This window comes from Amphiprion ocellaris, chromosome 3 (assembly GCF_022539595.1).
Source record: "Amphiprion ocellaris isolate individual 3 ecotype Okinawa chromosome 3, ASM2253959v1, whole genome shotgun sequence".
NCBI classification, from domain to species: domain Eukaryota; kingdom Metazoa; phylum Chordata; class Actinopteri; family Pomacentridae; genus Amphiprion; species Amphiprion ocellaris.
In genome coordinates this window covers 36045139-36064889 of record NC_072768.1, presented here as the reverse complement: position 1 = coordinate 36064889, position 19751 = coordinate 36045139, and the positions used below count along the sequence as shown (strand labels likewise).

Sequence of the window (19751 nt, the reverse complement as noted above, 5' to 3'; positions counted from 1 at the left end):
ACAAAAGATCACTTGTTTCTATGGTGACAAAGGTTTGTCTGTTTCTATGGTGACACACAGGCTCACCTGTATCTGTGGTACTACAGGTGTATCTGTTTTGATGCTGACACACAGGTTTGCCTGTTTCCATGCTATCATCCACGCACATCTGTTTCCATGGTGACATGAAGATTCATCTGTTTCTATGATGACACATAGGTTCATCTGTTGCCATAGCAACACACAGGTTCTCCTGTTTCTATGGTGACACAAGTTTACCTGTTTCTTTGTTAACACCCAAGTTCATCTGTTTTGAGGTTGACACACAGGTTCACCTGTTTCCCTAGTAACATACAGGCTCATCTGTTTCCATGGTAACATACAGATTTATCTGTTTTTATAGTGACACACAAGTTTATCTGCCCCCATGGCAGCACACCGGTTTACCTGCTCCAGTAACATACAGGTTCATATGTTTCCACGGTGACACATAAGTCCATCTGTTTCTATGGTAACATATTTGGGAGTTGATTGTACGATTCGTTGGTCTTGATTTGTTCTGACCAGCTGTTTTATTTAATTACCGAATCTTTCTTTCCCCAATAAAAATTACACTAATATTATAAATTTATTGTATAAAATAGAAAAAAGATATAATAGATCATATTTACATATTAATAAATTCTATAAATAATTCTGTTGAGTTTGATTTAGTCTATAAAGTTTTTTTTTATTGCTGTTGTTGAATTAAACGTGAAAATGAAAAATTTAAAATCAAAACACTGGACTGTGTATGTTTACGTCCAACCCCGCCCACATCAGTTGAGCGTCACGTGGCGGCCGACCGTCCTGGGTGGAGTTATCGAGCGCTCCCTCCTCTCGGAGCAGAGCGGACGGAATGCAGCTAGCTCCGTTAACGGTAACGGCTTTATTTACACGTTTGTGCTCCTCACCGGCGATGACATGAAGCACCGTCAGGCGGCCGGTGTGGGAGTCAGCCGGAGCTAACGGCCACCGGTGTTGCTGTGCGGCGGGAAGCCCGGTCCGGTGTCGGTTTGTTGTTCGAGGTTAGCTTCCTGAGCTAGCTAGCTGCCTGCTTCTTTTAACGCTTTACCGGGAGTTAGCCTCGGAGGAGACCGATACCCGCCGCCCGCTCACAGCCACGGTTAGTCTGCCCCCGGACCGCCCCGCAGCATGCACGGAGGAGGGCTCCGGTAGGACGGACACAGCCGGTAACACGGCAGCGGATGAAGCTAACACCGGGCCCGAACACCAGCACTCCGCCTCCCTCCCTCCCGGTCTCCCGGTCTCCCGGTCTCCGTCCTCCCTCTTCATGATCGACATGGAGCCTCCCGCCCTCAACCCGCTGCCTCAGTTCCCGGAGAACTCCTACAAGAGTGAGTACCTGAGCAGAGCAGGGCTGCATGTGATGGAGCTCACCTGTATAGAAAACACGTGTAATAAAACACCTGTATCAACTCACCTGTCTAAAAAACATATGTATGAACACACAAGCACGAACATACCTGTATGAGCACATCTGTATAGGAACACACCTGTGTAAACTCACCTGGACGATTTCACCTAAATAAACACATGTATGATTTCACCTGCATGAACACGTCTGTACGAGCACACGTGTACAAATGCACCTATTCGAAGACATGTAGGAACTTACCTGTATGATATCACACGTATAAGCGCACCTGTAGGAATTCACCTGTAGGAAAACACTTGTATGAACTTACATGTACAAACACATCTGTATGAACACACATGCATGAACATACCTGTATATAAACACCTGTACGACCACATTTGCCTGAATACACCTGTATGAACACACATGTATGAATTCACCTGTAATAATACACCTATATAAGCACACCTGTAAAAAAAGCACATGTATGAACATACCTGTATAACTCACCTGAATAATTCACCTGTATAACACACCTGTACGAACACACCTGTATAACACACCTATATGAACACACCTGTATAACTCACCTGAATAATTCACCTCTATATCACACCTGTATGAACTGACTTCTATAAGTCACCTGTGTAACTCACCTGTACGAACACACCTGTATAACACACCTATGTGAACACACCTGTATAACTCATCTGTTCTGTTTAACTCACCTGTCCTCTACCCCTGCAGTGACGGAGGAGGATGTGAAGAGGCTGATTGAGTTCAGGGCCTCCAATGAAGCTCTGTTCACAGGGAAGAGGAACTCTGCCAAGATCGCCTGGAGGTAAGCAGCTGCTGATGGTCAGGATGAGTTTGATTCTTCTGGACAGGTGACGTATGGAGTTACCTGGCGTCTGGGATGACCCAAACTCCCACAGGTAGAGCTCACTGACAGCATTCTGACGGTAAAAAGAAAAATCTAAGAACTCGGGACTGCAGCATTGGAATAGTATTGAATAATCTGCTAATTTTCCACGATCACTTCAACAACACAACACCAGAATCTGCACTTCTTCTCTGTAGCAGCTGACAACGATCCAGTTCTACAGACTCTCTAGACATGGAGGTGCAAGCCGACAACATTATCTCGTCCTTCTAAATGTCCTTCAACTCAACAGAGTGACAAAATGTTCCACGACAACATTAACTCTGCATTACAGATGTGGAACTGTTGCTGTCCTGTGATTTCTGGGTAACAGTTCTGCACATTTTCATTTCCAGTCTAGTCGGCCTGGATTATTGTGGTGGAACAAGAAATATAGAGTTAATTATGTGAAGCACGGTGGTGGCAGCATCATGACGTGAAGCACGGTGATGGCATCACGATGTGAAACACCATACTTCATATCATGATGCTGCCACCACCGTGCTTCATATCATGATGCTGCCACCATCGTGCTTCACATTATGATGTTGCCACCACCGTGCTTCACATTATGATGTTGCCACCACCGTGCTTCACATTATGATGTTGCCACCACCATAATGCTGCCACCACCATGCTTCACATCATGATACTGCCACCACCATACTTCATATCATGATGCTGCCACCACCGTGCTTCATATCATGATGCTGCCACCACCGTGCTTCACATTATGATGTTGCCACCACCGTGCTTCACATTATGATGTTGCCACCACCATGCTTCACATCATGATGCTGCCACCACCATGCTTCACGTCATGATGCTGCCACCACCATGCTTCACATCATGATACTGCCACCACTATGCTTCACATCATGATGCTGCCACCACCATGCTTCACATCATGATGCTGCCACCACCATGCTTCACATCATGATGCTGCCACCACCATGCTTCACATCATGATGCTGCCACCACTGTGCTTCACGTCATGATGCTGTTTATTGTTTTAGTTTATGAAAACAAAATTTGTCCCAAATGACTTAAATAACTCTGTTTGGAAATAATGAATCATTTCAGAAATCTTTCTTCCCCAGCACCATCCTGAAAGGTCTTGGCCTCGAAGGGAAGCTCACTGCCGACCAGATTGCCAAAAAATGGGACAACTTGCGAACAAAATATAAGGTAATGTGCTGCAGTGAAGCTGTGACTCACTTTTCCGGAGGCTTTTTTTTGTTGTTGTTTCACTAAAAACTCTATAAAATGCTGTGTAAGTTTTCTTTCACTAGTCTGGAAAATAGCCTAAAATTGCCAATGTTTTTGCCTGTAGTGTTGGATTAAAAACCGCCATGTTCATGTGTCGCATGTTTTGCTCCTCCAGGACCTGAAGCAGCCCTACCAGGGTCAGGACCACATCGGGGGCGTGGTGGAGTCGTGGCCCTGGTTCCACATCATGGACGAGGCCATGCAGGGCCGCCTCTACAACAGCAACCTGGTGCTGAGTCCGGAGAACGCCGCCAACGCTGCTCACCGCACCAACAGCCAGCCGAGCCAGACCCAGGAGAACACCGACATCCTGGAGTTCCTCATCAAGACGGAGATGGAGGACACGGTGACGGCGGAGACGGCCGAGGACGACGGGACGGTCCACGCCGAGGCGGCACCCATCGAGGGCGTCCCGATGGGCTGGAGGAGGATGTCCGAGTGCTCGTACAAAAGTAGGAAACTCACCTCTGTGTCACTTATTACAGTAAACTTTCCCACTGTTTAACTTAAGAGAGCTTTTTCAAATCCACTGTCAGTGTGAACTGAGTTAAACCCTCTGAACTCAGCAGTTTCGGGGAGTTTTGTTGCTCCTGACATGATTTTTCTTCACTGTGTTTTCATTTTTCACTACAACATGAAGTCCTGCACCTCTGTGGAAACAGAACAACCACGACTAGAAGTAGAGAAAACTCAGAAATGTCTTGTGTGTAGAATGACACAGTTACAGCACCATAAGTCATGAAAAAAGAGAAAAAAATTGAATATCTTGAATAGCATAGAATAAAATAGCCACTGTATTGTCACTCATAACATATGCTAGTTGGTGCAGATTTCAATTAAATTTTCAGTGCATTTGTTTGCCATCGGACTGGAAAAATATTTAAAACAGTATATGAATAAATATCACACTTTATTCAATGTAAACACTTTAAAGTAATATAAGTTTTTTAAAAAACAACAATATAGCAGCGGTTTAGCTTAATTGATTTTATGTAACAAAAATTTAAAAAAACAAATAAAATCAACATGTCTAACATTTTACCAATATTTTTTTCCAGTGTTGTTCTCAGTACTGGAATAAAATGGTGTCATTATTTATGATGACACCATTTTTTTATTTTTATTTATATATATATATATATATATATATATATATATATATATATATATATATATATATATATATATATATGTATATATATATATATATATATATATATATATATATATATATATATATATATATATATATATATATACACACACATGGACAAAATTGTTGGTACCCCTCGGTTAAGGAAAGAAAAACCCACAATGGTCACAAAAATAATTTGAATCCGACAAAAGTAATAATAAATAAAAATTCTATGAAAATTAACCAATGAAAATCAGACATTGCTTTTGAACTGTGGTTTAACAGAATTATTTTAAAAAATAAACTCATGAAACAGGCCTGGACAAAAATTATGGAACCCTTAACTTAATATTTTGTTGCACAACCTTTTGAGGCAATGACTGCAATCAAACCATTTGTGTAACTGTCAGTGAGACTTCTGCACCTCTCAGCAGGTATTCTGGTCCACTCCTCATCAGCAGACTGCTCCAGTTGTCTCAGGTTTGAAGGTTCCTTCTCCAGACGCCATGTTTCAGCTCCTTCCACAGATGTTCAATAGGATTTAGATCAGGGCTCATATACATGTATATATATATATCATATCCTGCAGTTCAGCCTAAAAGTCCCTGAATTTTTACCACATGACTGTTGACATCAGCCGAGTCGCTAAAGGCTTCATGGTTTCCCACAAGAAAGCAGAATTTTTAGTTTTTTGCAGAATTTAATTAGAGCAAATGTTTTATTTTTGGTGAATTTTTAAACGTGACATGTAGAATAAGGTGAGTTTGATGAAATACTGAGATTAAAAGATTAGATTTGGTTCATTTTCTAGAGAGTCAGTCATCTCAGCTGTTTACCTTTAATGTAAATATAAATTGTACTCTTCACCTTTTAAACTGTTTATTCTGTTAACAGTGACCGAACCAGAAACAGAGAGGATGATCAAACTTCGAGCTGCAAACGAAGCTCTCTTCACTGGGAGGAAACATTCAGCCAAACCGGCCTGGAGGTGAGTTTTACATCAACCATAAAAGTCTGTACAGCTGGACAGTGTTTTCATGTTTTTAGACACTTTTTCTACAGATTTTATTAGATTTGTTAAACATTTTCTTTCATTTTTTCTGACAATATTTATCAGACATTTTAGGACATTTTATTTACACTTTAACATTTTCGCCTATTTTGATGTTTTATTTGTATTTTATTGAGACAAAAACATTATTAAATGTTTTACCATTAAAGGGATTTTGTTTTTAATTTTTTGAAGTGATTTTTTTAGGCTGTTTTTATTTTTAAATTAAAATTTTTGGCATTGGCTTGTTATTTATCACTTCTGAGGTTTTATTAATATTTTCAAGCTTTTTTATTTTTCAAATACCGTTTTAGAGTATGTGAATATTTTTAGATCTTTAAGGACATTTTTAAATAGTTTTTCTTCTTGCAATTTATACATGTTTTTGAGGCAAACAATATTTTTCAGGCTGTTTCTTATTTTTACATTTTAATTGTTTTTCAGATATAGAACAGTTTATCTTTCTGAGATGTTGATAATAATTTCTGTTTTTTGACTTTTTATTAGTTTTCACGTATCGTTTAGACTTAATGCATATTTTTATTATATTTTAAAATCTATAAATTGTTTTGATATAATTTTTTTGCCAGACGTTTAAGTCTGTGAGGACATTTTTAATATTTGACAAATAATATTTTAATTTTAATTGGTGTTTCAGTTTTGTTTTTTTTTTTTTTTAAAGCGCTACTTGGACAGTTTCAGGAATCTTTTTAGATCTTTGAGGACCTTTAAAAATATTTCTCCCTTATTTTTCTTTTATTTCATTAATATTTTTACATCCTTGAGGACTTTAAACATTTTTTAAAAAATTATTTTAATATTAATTGATATACTTTTTTTCTTCTGCTGCTCAGCTCCTTGTCAGGTTGGAGCTGCATGGTGTCAAAATGAATTTGACTGCATTAATACTAAATAATAAAAACTGTAGTGTTTCTAGCTTCTGCATAACAAAGAACTGGTCATTTATAACTGTCGTTTTTAGATGATTATAGATGAAGTTTTTGAGAATCATTGGGGCATTGGAGAGGATTCAAGTTTGATTTGCACTCAGATTCACATTAAATAAAACTTAAATTCTCCTTTTTTATTTTTTATTGCAGAGCCATTCTGTATGAGTTGGGTCTTCAGGGGAAACTGACCACAGACCAGTTGGCTAAGAAGTGGGACAACCTGAAGAGGAGATATAAGGTACGTCCACTAACAGTCTGTTCATGACTTGATGCCGTGGCGTCCCAGTGAATTGTGGGTAACCTCCTCCTCCTCCTCCTCCAACCTCCTCCTGCAGGAGCTGAAGTTTCCTGCTCGCGGCGTGGAGACCAACCCCAGCTCGTGGCCGTGGTTCTACCGCATGAACGACGCCATGGAGGGACGCTTCGCCGGCGCCGCCCCCATCCTCACGCCCATCGTGGAGGACGAGGACGAGGACTGCGAGCCGCTGTCGTCCACGCCGAAGAAACGAGCCCGCCGGAGCCGAGGGGGGATGGCCGAGTTCCTGACGGAGTCCGAGATGGACCTGCTGGTGGACAACGAGGAGAAGAACGGGTCGACGGCGCTGGGGGAGCTCCACCGCATGGCCGAGTTCACCTACAAACGTAAGAAACGCCGCGAAACCCACCGTCACATGGGTTTGTTTTCAGACAAAATCAGCAGTTTGTCATTCACTGCTCAGTTTTGGGCTATTTTGCTGTCATACCTTGTCTTCTTTTAGGAATAAAAACATCAAAAATACACATTCAGATGTTTATTTTACCACATTTTGGTCTATTTACATCAGTAGATTGTAATTATAATTGTATAATAACTCAAAAACGATCTGAAATCCTGCTTTCGTCCAGAAAAACGTCAGCAACTCCTACATTCTTCAAACTTTCCACTTTTATCCATGTCTATATTCTGAAGGTTTTAACAGGTTTTCTTATATATTAGTCATAGCCTGATTTATTGAAGTTTTTAGTCCCAAAACATGACTTTATTTTCTGATTTGTAGACTTATAAAATAACTGGCCCATGGGTTTATTTTCAGACAAAATCATCAGTTTGTCATTCACTGGTCAATTTTGGGCTGTTTTGCTGTCATACTTACTCTTCTTTCAGCATAAAAACATCAAAAATACACATTTAGATGTTTATTTTACCTCCTTTTGGTCTATTTACATCTGCAGATTGTAATTATAATTGTAGATTACAGGTATAAGATCTCTAAAACGATCTAAAATCCAGCTCTTGTCCAGAAATAACTTCAGCAGCTCTTATTCCTGTCTGTATTCTGAAGGTTTTAACAGAAGATTTTGCTCATATTTTACTCATAGCTTGATTTCTTGAACTTTTTAGTCCCCAGAACATGAAAAAAAATCCATTATGACTTTATTTTCTGATTTGTAGACCAATAAAAAATGGTATCAGTAATCCTCTGTATTGATTTTAACATGTCAAAAAAAGGAAACAAGAATTTTGGAGCTGGTTTTTGGCAATATTCTTATTTTTATACTAGAAATTAATGCAAAATAAAGCATATTTAGATATATATAATGCTTCATTTTCACATTTAAACTTAAAATTAACTTAAAAAAACTGAAAACTTGTGATACAGAACAGAATTGTCTTATTTTATGTTATCATTTGATGAAATTTCATGGTGATATTTAACATAATTTAGCCCTTTTTATCTTCAAACTTAAGAAAAATGTATTATTTTTATACTTGATGCATTATTTATCTTGTCATAAGTCAGATCGGATGTCGACAATCCTAAATTAGGATATTTTGCTGCTTTTGACGGTTAAACAAGATTACAACATGACAATGAGACACAAATGGTGACTGAATTTAGCTTTTATTTTGCTGTTTATGTGCAAAAACCTCCTCCACAGTTGATTAAAACAGAAAATGTATGCGTGATAATAAATCTAGAGTACCGTTTTAAGTCAAAATTATGAGGTGCAATTAATTATTAGCATGAAAATGGGCTTAAAATGTCAAAAATAAAAGCAGAAATCAGCTGATTTTCCCGTCTGCCTCCTCTGATAGCTGAACTCTTGTTTTTGTTCTTATTTCAGTGACAGAAGACGACACGAGGCGACTGATCGAGCTACGAGCTGCTAACGAATCTTTATTTACAGGGAGGAGGAACACCGCCAAGCCGGCCTGGAGGTGAAGCAGCATTCAGATGTTTTCTGAACAATGTAAAAAAAAGATTCCATTCAAAACACTTGAGACCGCGTGAAGCAATTTTACCGTGATCACTTTTTCGTTAAATAACCGAAACATCTCTGAGCAGAGAAACAGCAAACACAGAAAATATTTAAGGCGTTTGTGAGGAAGTTGTGCTTCACTGAGACTCTCCTGTTTGTGTGTTTTCTTGTCTAAAAGGGGAATCGTGAAGGAGATGGGACTGACAGGGAAGATCACACCAGACCAGGTCGCCAAGAAGTGGGACAACCTGAAGACCAAATTCAAGGTGACAAACCTTCAGCAGCCTGAATGATCTGACTCACAGGAAGCTCGATGCAGAATCTAACCTGGCATGTTTGCCCAAATAAAATAATGAAACGACACATTTGGCTGCACATATGTTTGGTTTTGAGCTTCAATTTATGTTTGCTCTTAATTTAAAGGGCAGAAATTAAAGGTATCTGTAGAAAAAATGCTGTTAAATAGTCAAATGAAATAAAATCTAGATTATCTATATAGCAGTTCTTTGATCATCTGAACCATAAAACCCACTGACAGGTTTGAAAGACATGTTATCTTTTGTAAAAAAAAAAAAAAAATCCCCGAAAGAGCACTATTTAGCAGCCAGAAAATATAAAAACCTTTCACCTTTCTCTCAGTCAGTTTTTGCTTAAAATTGTGATATTTAATCAAAATCATTTTAATTCTTCATATCTCATTTGAAAAATCACTAAAAATACACCATTTGTTCCAAGTAAATTCCGTCAAAAACAAAATATTCTGCACTCCTCAGTGCAACTGAAAAGCCAAGACCAACTTCGCCGTGACTGACATTCACAGGACAAAAAAATCTGAGCTTTCAGGTGAACTGCAGGCAGTGTTTCCACAGAGCAGAGAGGAAAATCAAACCTACTGAATCAATAAAATAAATGCAGCATGGCTCAGAAACAGTGAACAGAGGAGCAAGTTGTTGAAGATACATTCAGCATGGAGAATGCAGAGGCTGGAAAAATGGAAATAGTTAAATATCTGTAGTATGTACAGCCACTTTATCCATTATTAGAGAAAAAAACTGTTTAAAAAAGCCACAGAACTAACTGTAAAGGAGTCATACGACACAGAAGACATTTCTGAGTTCTCTCGACTTGTAGACATATTTGTTCTGTTTCTATAGAGGTGCAGGAGTTTATATTGCAGTGAAAAATGAGCAAACAGTGACTAAATGTAGCAGGAGCAAAAAGAAATCGGTTGGAGATCAGACTGAAGTTCTGTACATGTTAAAAAAAACAGGCAACAACAAAAATATGTGCAAAAAAGCAAGAGAGAAAACAGGATAACAGCTTCTTAAATACAAAAATGTGAGAACTGTGTTTGTGTAGTTTCTGTGTTCTGCCTCTGGAGGGCAGCACTGACTTCTTCTAATCGTTCTGCTGCACCTCCAGGACCTGAAGTTTCCTCCCAGGGGGATGGAGGGCCAGACCAACCCGGCCTCCTGGCCCTGGTTCCAGCTGATGAGCGACGCTCTGGAGGGACGTCTGGTGGGGAAAGCTCCCAGGGTGACGCCGGTCTGGACCAACGAGGAGGACGGCGTGTTCGGCTCGTCTCCGCCCGCCGACCGGGACTGTCTGATGGCCGAGAGGGGCAGCGTGTCGGAGCTGGAGAGCATGGTGGGCGGAGACAACGCCGAGGCCGACGGGAACGTCACCTACATCGACGCCAGCGGGGAGGAGTGTTCGACGCTCTCTGACCTCACCTATAAGAGTAAGACAACAGCTGCAACATCTGTCCAGTGTTTGCTAGAAAAATCTCCAGGGAGAGTTTATTGTAACCCTGGGAGCCTCAGTAGAAAAGAAAGTTAAAAAAGCCTCTTGGATGAATGTGAAAAGTCTTCAAGAACTAGTTTCTTTTGACTGAAGCTCAGAGGAATCCCACAACCTGGAATTCTACACAGATTTACTATAATCTTTGGCCAATAACACAAGTTTTATTTTTTCCTTTATTCATTTATTTTGCTGATCTTCTTCTTCCTTTTGATCATCTGCTTCCATCCAACCCATTCCTCTGCATCCTCTTCTCTCACACCAACTGACTTCATGTCCTTTTCCACTACGTCCATAAACCTTTGTTTTATTATTGAAACAATACAACAAAGTATTACTGAATATATGATATAATTCTGATCACACAATGAGTTTTCAAAGATTATTTTGCCTTCCAAATGTAAAAAAGAAGAAAAAAGCTGCATTTTATTGTGCAAACAGACTAAAGTTTCAGCTTTACCTTCATTAAGGTCAAAATTTCCAAAGTCACGAGGCAAACGGTGAAAAATTCAACCTAAACCAGGTGTGAAAATGTGATTGGATAATTGGTTTAACAGGTAATTCAGATCTAGTGGAGGATGAAACCATAAAATGGGAGTTTCAAAGACCAAAAAAAACTGATAAAAAAAGTCAATAAAATGACAATGAAGACAAAAACGACGACCACAAAAACAAAAAACTGTAAAAAGACACGATACAACCAAGTATTACTGAATGTATGAACTGATTCTGATCACACGATGAATTTTCAATGATTGTTTTGCCTTCCGAATGTAAAAAAAATAAAAGGAACTTTATTGTGCAAACAGGCTAAAGTTTCAACTTTCAGTGATTTTGAGAAATGATGGCTTATTTCAATGGCAAAATTTAAAAACAACAAACCAAGAATCCGTTCATTTGTAGTTCTAAACATATTTAGGGTGTTTTTACTCACGTTTTGTCTCTCCCAAAATGTTATTCCTCTCCCCTAAAGCATCCATTACAATTGCATGTAAATAAACGATTATGCAAATTAGGTGATGATGTCATGTGGTGACATCTAGCGACTTTTAGGAGAGCCAATAGCTACTTTCCTTACTGAGAATAAATCCAAAAATGGGAGTTTCCAAGACCTAGAGATGAAAAACTACCACCACAGCAAAAAAAAAGATTTAAAAAGTCACAAAAAGAAAATAAAATGAGAACGAAGACCAAAAAAAATGACCACGAAAACAAAAAACACTAAAAAGACACGATACAGCCAAGTATTACTGAATATATGAACTGATTCTGATCACATGATGAGTTTTCAAAGATTATTTTGCCTTCCGAATGTAAAAAAGAAGAAAAAACAGCTTTTTGTCTTGCAAACAGACTAAAGTTTCAACTTTATCTTCATCAAGGTCAAAATTTCCAAAAACAGGAGGCAAACGGTGAAAAATTCAACCTAAACCAGGTGTAAAAATGTGATTGGATAATTGTTTTAACAGGTATTTCAATTCTAGTGGAGGATGAAACCATAAAATGGGAGTTTCCACAGTCTGTCTGAACTATTATTTGTTTTTTTTATCTGTTGTGCAGCAAAATTTGACTGGAATGTGTGTTTAGAAACAGCTCATCTACCCTGAAAACAGTAGTTTAAAGCAGTAGTTTACATTGTTTTCAGCGAACAGCAGGCTGTCTACATGTAATAAAAGTTTGCTCTGCATTTAAAAACCTGTGTTTGCATCACAGTGACGGATCAGGACACCAGGAAGATGATTAAACTTCGAGCTGCTAACGAGGCGTTGTTCACCGGGAGGAGAAACGCTGCCAAAGCTGCCTGGAAGTAAGAATCAAACCTCTTTTAAAGCTTTAATAGTTGTATAGATGAAGCTGCCGTGTTCACGTCGTCTGTCCTGACTTTAATCCAGAGCCATCCTGAAGGAACTTGGGCTGCAAGGGAAGGTTTCCACCTACCAGATGGCAAAGAAGTGGGACAATCTGAAGAGGAGATACAAGGTAGACGTCCGACGTACTGCTTCATGTAGACTCGGAACTATAGTTCAACACCAGCTTCAACAATCATACACTATTTATTTACCTTTATTTAACCAGGAAGTCCCAGTGAGATTAGAGATCTCTTACAAGCGAGACCTGGCTGAGATAGCAGCCATACAAAATGTAACAGTTGTATAAAACAGATACTTGATGCACAATTAAGCAATAAACAGTAAAATAATAAAACAGATTGTCAGCTATTCAAAGAGAGTAATGTCTCAAGGAAAACACTGACATTCCTCCTTCACTTTATTCTTTATAATATCGCATCAATGTTGAGCCCAAAAACTGAGTGACCCATTCAGTAAAGACCGTTTTTAAATCCCTCATTTTGCTGGATATTTAAATTTACATGACGTCACTGTTGTCAGATTATTAATATTTTTACCGTCTTCTGGGAAAAACGGACTCATCTGAATGTCTCAAACTTGAGAGTTTCATAGTTTCATAGGACGTGATTAAAAAAATTAATCTAATTGTTTAGAGGCTTTGTAATTAATTAATTGTGATTAATCACTTTTTTTGTCAAATAGCAATAGTTGACACAATAAGCAAAGTTTTTCAATTCAAATAAATGTTGGTTGACGACCGAATCGATGAATAGAAATATACGTGAACTTAATAAAAAATGTTTGTTTCATTTATATTTATCTGCATTTTTCATCTGTCTGCTGCATTCACAGATTACTGCAAACTCAAAGTGAAATTATAGCGATTATATTCAGCATTTTAAGACTTTTTGTAAACTCAAGCACTTTCAATGTCTTGAAAAGTGGTCTATTATGGGATGGCTACACCATTTGCCGGTACCAGGACTGTTGCAGCTAAACATATGGTGCATCGCGCGGGGCTCATTTCCATAAAGTAGTTTCATTTATGGAAATGAGGTGTGGGCAAAGGAGGTCCGACGCATTGTGAAACGTCTAAACTAGCCGTCGTTGAACCAAAACCGGGACAAATTCAGCAGCTTATTTCTTACCTCAGATGCGTTTTAGAAATACTTTTTGATGAACAGTTTTCATAAAGAAAAGAGAAAGTTTGCGACCGAGCTGCCATGTTGGTCCAACGTTTCTGCGCTGATTCACTGAGGCCGTTTCTCAATACCAAGTACGTACTCGGGAGTCCGTACTGCGAGAACGCAAGTACGAACAAGTGTGCATATTGAGGAACATCCTCACTGCATCCTGTACATCTTCTTCATGGCTGGAAAATGGACTTTAGGTTCATTACCACCACCTACTGGGCTGGAGTGTTCATCACTGTTACTGGTGTAGCAGAAATAAGAGATCTTACTTTATTTAATGCGTTATTACTCCACCAAAGAACGTGGCGGAGTTATTTGGCGATCGGTGTACGTTTGTCGGTGAATCTGTCTGTCTGTTAGCAACATTGCTCAAAAATGGAATAACTGATTTGGATGAAATTTTCAGGGAAGGTCAGAAATGACACAAGAACCAAGTGATTAGATTTTGAGAATGGTGCGGCTTATAGTCTTGATCCATGGATTTGTTAAGGATTTTCCATTGCAAGATATAGCAGCCGGCACGGCGTCGCCGTAACCATGACAACAAGTGAACGCTGTGTCAGTTACCTGCATCAATTCCCCAGACCTGCTACATATTTCAGTCACGCAATTTGGTATCTGTACATAACGCACACATGCACAACACATGCCTGTGCTCCCGCAAGGTAATTTTTTGTTTATTTAGGTAGTCTGTGGGTTGATGTATATTAAATGGCCAGATTCTTTGTTGCCGTGATTTCTGAATACACAAATTGAGAAATCTTGAGTCTTGACGGAGCACTGTGCTCTCTCAATCATAATTAACACATTATAGTCCCAGCCCTAGTTATTAGATTTCTTTCACCTCCCACTCCTCATTAAAGCTGCTTTTAATGAATATTTTCTGTGTTGATTTACTATTTTGTGTTTCTAATAGCAGCTGAACTCTCCTCCTCCTCCTCAGGACCTGAAGTATCCTCCCGTTGGGATGGAGAGTGTAGCGGACGGCGCCTCCTCCTGGCCGTGGTTCCACCTCATGAACGAAGCCATGGAGGGCCGGTTGGCGAGCAGCGCCCCCCTCCTCACCCCCGTCACCCAGGACGACGACCAGCACCCCGACCCTGCCCCCCGACACAGGCCCCGCCCCCTGCCACCCCCTCCTCCTCCTCCCCCCTCCTCCTCCTCGGACTACGGACAGGACTCGTTCGCCGACGCTGCGGACCAGAACCAGCGCGGCCCGGAGGCCTGCGACGGGCCGCTGGGCGGGCTGGAGCGGGAGTGGGAGATGGTGGAGAGGGAGAGGGCGGCGCTGGAGCGGGAGAGGGAGATGGTGGAGAGGGACCGGGCGGCGGTGGAGAGGGACCGGGCGGCGGTGCAGGCCGAGCGGCTGTGGCTGGACCGGGAGAGGGCGGCGGTGGAGCGGGACCGGGCCATGGTGGAGCAGGAGAGGGCGGTGCTGGGCCGGGAGAGGGAGGTTCTGGACCAGAGAGCCCTGATGCTGAACTCTGTGGGGCACTCTGGACACCTCAACACCCTCATGTAGGCTCTGGGGGGGCGTGGAGCGTCCCTGTACAGAACTCCTGTTGGTCCTGGATGGACCTGCTGCACCTCTGGATCCAGATGCTGCAGCTGCTGGTCTTCCACACGGAGCTGGTGAAGGACTGAGCTCGCTGGGGGGCTGGTCCTGGACATGTGCACCTCCAGGGGGGTCGACGTCTGAACAGAAGAGCTGCACAACTCAACAGTCGAGAGGTTTAACGTTACGTTTAATGACAGAAAAGCTTTTTGTTTACACGACGGCCTGAGTCGCATCTTTACACTTTCCGCCTTTTTCCTTCGGTTTTCTGCTCATGATTCAACTCTGAGAGGAAGAACACATCTCCAGTTCAAGATTCTCCTCAAAAAAAGAAAACTATCAATTCATCACATTAATTTTAAGTCACTTTAATGGTTCCTTTCAGATCTGAGGTCTGTACTACGAAGCAAGATTAATTACATATCAGATATTTAGACTCTGAAGTTTTCAGTTTCATGATGGTGACTCTGTTTAAACCTGCTAGATCACCATGGTAACTGATGCTGCATCCCCCAGGTCAGGTTCTGTTCAGAGTTTAAGTTTTAAATCAGCTGTAAGAAGCGACTCCCTTTGACCAGTTTGTTCCCTGATGATGCTCTGATCGCTTCAGTTTTATCTGCAAACCTGTTGAGCTGAAAGTTATTGTCGTGCTGCTGCAGGAACCTACATGGATTTAGTTAGTGTTCCTCTTGTCTAACATGTTGTTGCTTCATTTTGTGCAGAAGAAGAATCACATGACACTTCCTTTTATGTTAACCTGCACTAAAGAGTCTAAAAGATGAATCTCTTGTTAACAAAGAGAGTCAGGAACCGCCATCATCTCTGACTGGATTTTTAGCTTTTCTTTATCCAGTTAACACAAAAAAGTCTGGATTTGTCAAACTTGCTTCGTTGTGAACCTCTCAGATCCTGGATCAACTGGTAGCACACAGTAAAAAAACATTTTTTTTTCAGCAAAGATCCATTTTATTTAGCAAGTTTAGGATTGTTTTCCCATTAAACATTTGATTTAAATGGAACAGGAACAGAATAGTGCAAAGAAAAGAAGCTTAAAAATGAGGAGCATCATTCCTCTATCTTGTCCTTGATGTCACCTTTGGTTTGCACCAAACTGACCAATTTTGGTGAAGTTTTAAGGGTCAAACGTTGGTTTAACATGATTAAAATTGGGTTGTTTTAATTACTTGCAGTATTTTTACTTGGTCCTGATGCTTGATTTGAGGACTATAGAGTCAAATTTGCCTATTGGTAGAGGCATCTTAGGCCAGAAAGTCTGAATTTGTCCGTCTTGCTTCGTAGTAAACCTCTCAGATCCTGGATCAGCTGGTAGCAGACAGATTAAACACAGTTTTCAGAGGGTCTGAGCAGCCGGACAGGAGGAATCCAGGGTGAAAACACCATGAAGCTATCGACGCTCATGTTAGATTTTATTTTTATTTACTGTTATTGAACCTAGAAGTCTCGTACGCACAGTTTGTCTGCCTGAAACCTGCAGCTCAGGAGCGTTTTAAGAGTATATATTATGGTACATGTGCAGGTTTTTTTAACTCACAACAACTTTTATGCCCCTTTCTCTGCCTGTGTTGGAAAATCACGCAACAAATAACCAAGAAAACACTAAAAATTGCCAACAGACACCCACAAACTCGAGGATCCCGTAGAGTTTGTCGATAAAAACTGTTCTGATTGTGCAGCTCGGCCCGTTCAGACGTCTGAGTCCAGACGAGGAGTTTCTTACTGGTGTCTGGAGGTTCACACCAGTGTTCCCAGTTAACCACCCTGCATGTAGACTAAACAACCAGGACGAACCACTCTGGACCGACGACCTCCTCGCAGAAGGTTCCAACTCATCAATAAACGCTCTGAAATCCACCCAACAGACGCCCGAACAGACAACTTCCTTCTTTGTATTTATTTATGTCATATTTTTAATTTAAAGTCGGCTTCAGTTCTTCTCGTTGTGTGTAAATGTTGCGTTGGAGTCACAGAAAAACTTCTAAAACTGAGCTTCTGAATACAATCATGACACTAAAAACGAAAAAATCAATCACCAAGTTATGTTTTGATAATAGATAAAACAGTTTGAGTACATTTTTATTTAAAAAAAAAAAAAAAAAAAAACATCTAAAGTCTTTAATTTCAGCTTCTTAAATGTGAATATTTTCATTTCTTTCTCCTCTATGATGATAAACTGAATATGTTAAATTTTTGATTGATTTTCACCATTTTCTTACATTTTAGAGACAAAAAAAATAATCGAATATTCCAGAAAATAATTTACAGCATAAAAAAAATCCACCTGTGAAACACCAGTTTGATATCAGACCGAACTGTTTCCATTTTAATTCATGTTCTTTTAAACGCAGAATAAATGTATGTAGGTCTCATTTACTACAGAAAAGAATAAGAAAATAAAAGTTTATATTACATTATTGACAGGAAAAATTAGTAAAAAAAAAAGTTAAAACATGTTAATTAGAGCATTTAAAATTCAAAAACATCAGCTAGAAGTCAAATAAGATGAAATTAAAAGCCTGAATTTCCCAAAAAGATAAAAAATAATGTGTCTGTCGCAACATTTAAAAGATTTAAACAAAATACAGAAGCCATAATAATGATAATTTGAACTTTCCTCATGTAGAACTTTCCTAAAAGAGTGTAAATAAAACTGCAAATCTACTTAAATATGAGAAAAATATACATACAAACATCTTTTTGTTCAGTTTGTATGTCGGCTAGATAACAATATTACAAAATAAAATTTAAAAAATATTAATTAGAGCATTTAAAAAACAAAACAAGTAAACATTAAAACAAGAGCAACTGGAAGTCAGTTTAGATTCATTTAAAATAAAAAAATCAACTTGAAACAGAATTTCAAGCAGAATACAGAACCCTTATATAAAATGTCTCTGAAATTGCCTTATAGTAAACATAGAAATTAAATAAACAATTTAGAAGATAAAAAATGCACAAAAATGAACAATTTTGTATTTTGGCTGTAATTTTTTTTATGTTTAAAAGGAAAAATGGATTTTTTGGTTTTTATTTTCAGTAAAATCAGATGTTTTACTGTGACTCTAAATGTTTGAGGTGAGCAGACGGTGAAGCTTTGCAGCGTTTTTTATTTTTTTATTTTTCTCTCAGTCACTTTAAAAAAACACCTGAATGTTTTTTACACTCGTGTAAAGTTGCCTTTTGTTTCTGTCTCTGTGCTGTTTGTCTGACGTGGAAAAAAAAGATGCAGTCGAGGATTAAAGTTCAGTCCTGAAAACGGTTTGATAACACGAGCAGAAAAAGTCCACTTCCTGTTTTTATGTTATTGTTTCCTGAGTTTTTAGTTACAGCAGAAACATCGAACACATCAGCAGAATTTAAAAGGTAAGAACAATTTTCTTCTCTTTTATGGATGTTTTGTGCTTTTGCTGATGCTGGAGTCGGTCCTGATGCTGGATTTGAGGACTATAAGAGTCAAATTTGTCTATTTTTATGCAGGTATACGTATCTTAGGTTGTTTTTTTCATTAAATATCCATTTTATTTAGCAAATTTAATTTATTTCCATTAAGTATTTGATTTAAATGGAACACAAACACAGAATAGTGCAAAGAAAAGAAGCCTAAAAGTGAAGAGCATCATCCCTCTGTCTTGTCCTTGGTGTTACCTTTGGTTTGCACCATATGGAGCATTTTTGGTAAAGTTTTAAGGATTCAAACTTTAGTTTAACATGATTAAAATGGGGTTCCTTTTGAATATTTTCAGTATTTTTAAACTCGGTCCTGATGCTGGACTCAGCCTTAAAGCTGGAGTCAGTCCTGATGCTGGAGTAGAGGAAGGTGAAGAGTCAAATTTCTATATTTTTATGCAGATAGAGCTATCTAAGGTTGTTTTTTTCCCATCAAATATCCTTTTATTTTGCTAAATGAAGCCAGTTAGCAGTGCCATGTGTCATCCCTCTATCTTGTCCTTGGTGTTACCTTTGGTTTGCACCATATGGAGCATTTTTGGTAAAGTTTTAAGGATTCAAACTTTAGTTTAACATGATTAAAATGGGGTTCCTTTTGAATATTTTCAGTATTTTTAAACTCAGTCCTGATGCTGGAGTAGAGGAAGGTGAAGAGTCAAATTTCTATATTTTTATGCAGATAGAGCTATCTAAGGTTGTTTTTTTTCCCATCAAATATCCTTTTATTTTGCTAAATGAAGCCAGTTAGCAGTGCCATGTGTCATCCCTCTATCTTGTCCTTGGTGTTATCTTTGGTTTTGCACCATATGGAGCATTTTTGGTGAAGTTTTAAGGGTTCAAACGCTGGTTTAACATGATTAAAATGGGGTAAAGTAAACGTATGTCTGTTTAATCAGGAAAATATACTGTAATCCATGTAGA

The 19751-nt window shown here is 39.1% G+C and overlaps 1 protein-coding gene across 1 annotated transcript; it reads left to right on the top strand.

Moving 5' to 3' along the window:
* Positions 1 to 839: 839 nt before the first annotated feature.
* zgc:171459 (uncharacterized protein LOC562056 homolog) lies at positions 840 to 18655 on the top strand. Its single transcript, XM_023294614.3, has 13 exons — positions 840 to 1376; positions 2147 to 2240; positions 3422 to 3509; positions 3706 to 4042; positions 5620 to 5713; positions 6877 to 6964; positions 7062 to 7368; positions 8833 to 8926; positions 9146 to 9233; positions 10390 to 10708; positions 12481 to 12574; positions 12660 to 12747; positions 14754 to 18655. The coding sequence occupies exons 1-13, from the start codon at positions 1313 to 1315 to the stop codon at positions 15330 to 15332; spliced, it is 2334 nt and encodes a 777-aa protein (XP_023150382.2). The 5' UTR covers positions 840 to 1312; the 3' UTR covers positions 15333 to 18655.
* Positions 18656 to 19751: the final 1096 nt, after the last annotated feature.

What these genes read in the sequence shown, in the direction of transcription:
- zgc:171459 (XM_023294614.3), top strand. Translation starts at nt 1,313, where the DNA reads ATGATCGACATGGAGCCTCCCGCCCTCAACCCGCTGCCTCAGTTCCCG. An exon ending in TCTGCCAAGATCGCCTGGAG is followed by an intron (nt 2,241 to 3,421) that starts GTAAGCAGCTGC and finishes TTTCTTCCCCAG; the next exon opens with CACCATCCTGAAAGGTCTTG. An exon ending in TCAGCCAAACCGGCCTGGAG is followed by an intron (nt 5,714 to 6,876) that starts GTGAGTTTTACA and finishes TTTTTATTGCAG; the next exon opens with AGCCATTCTGTATGAGTTGG.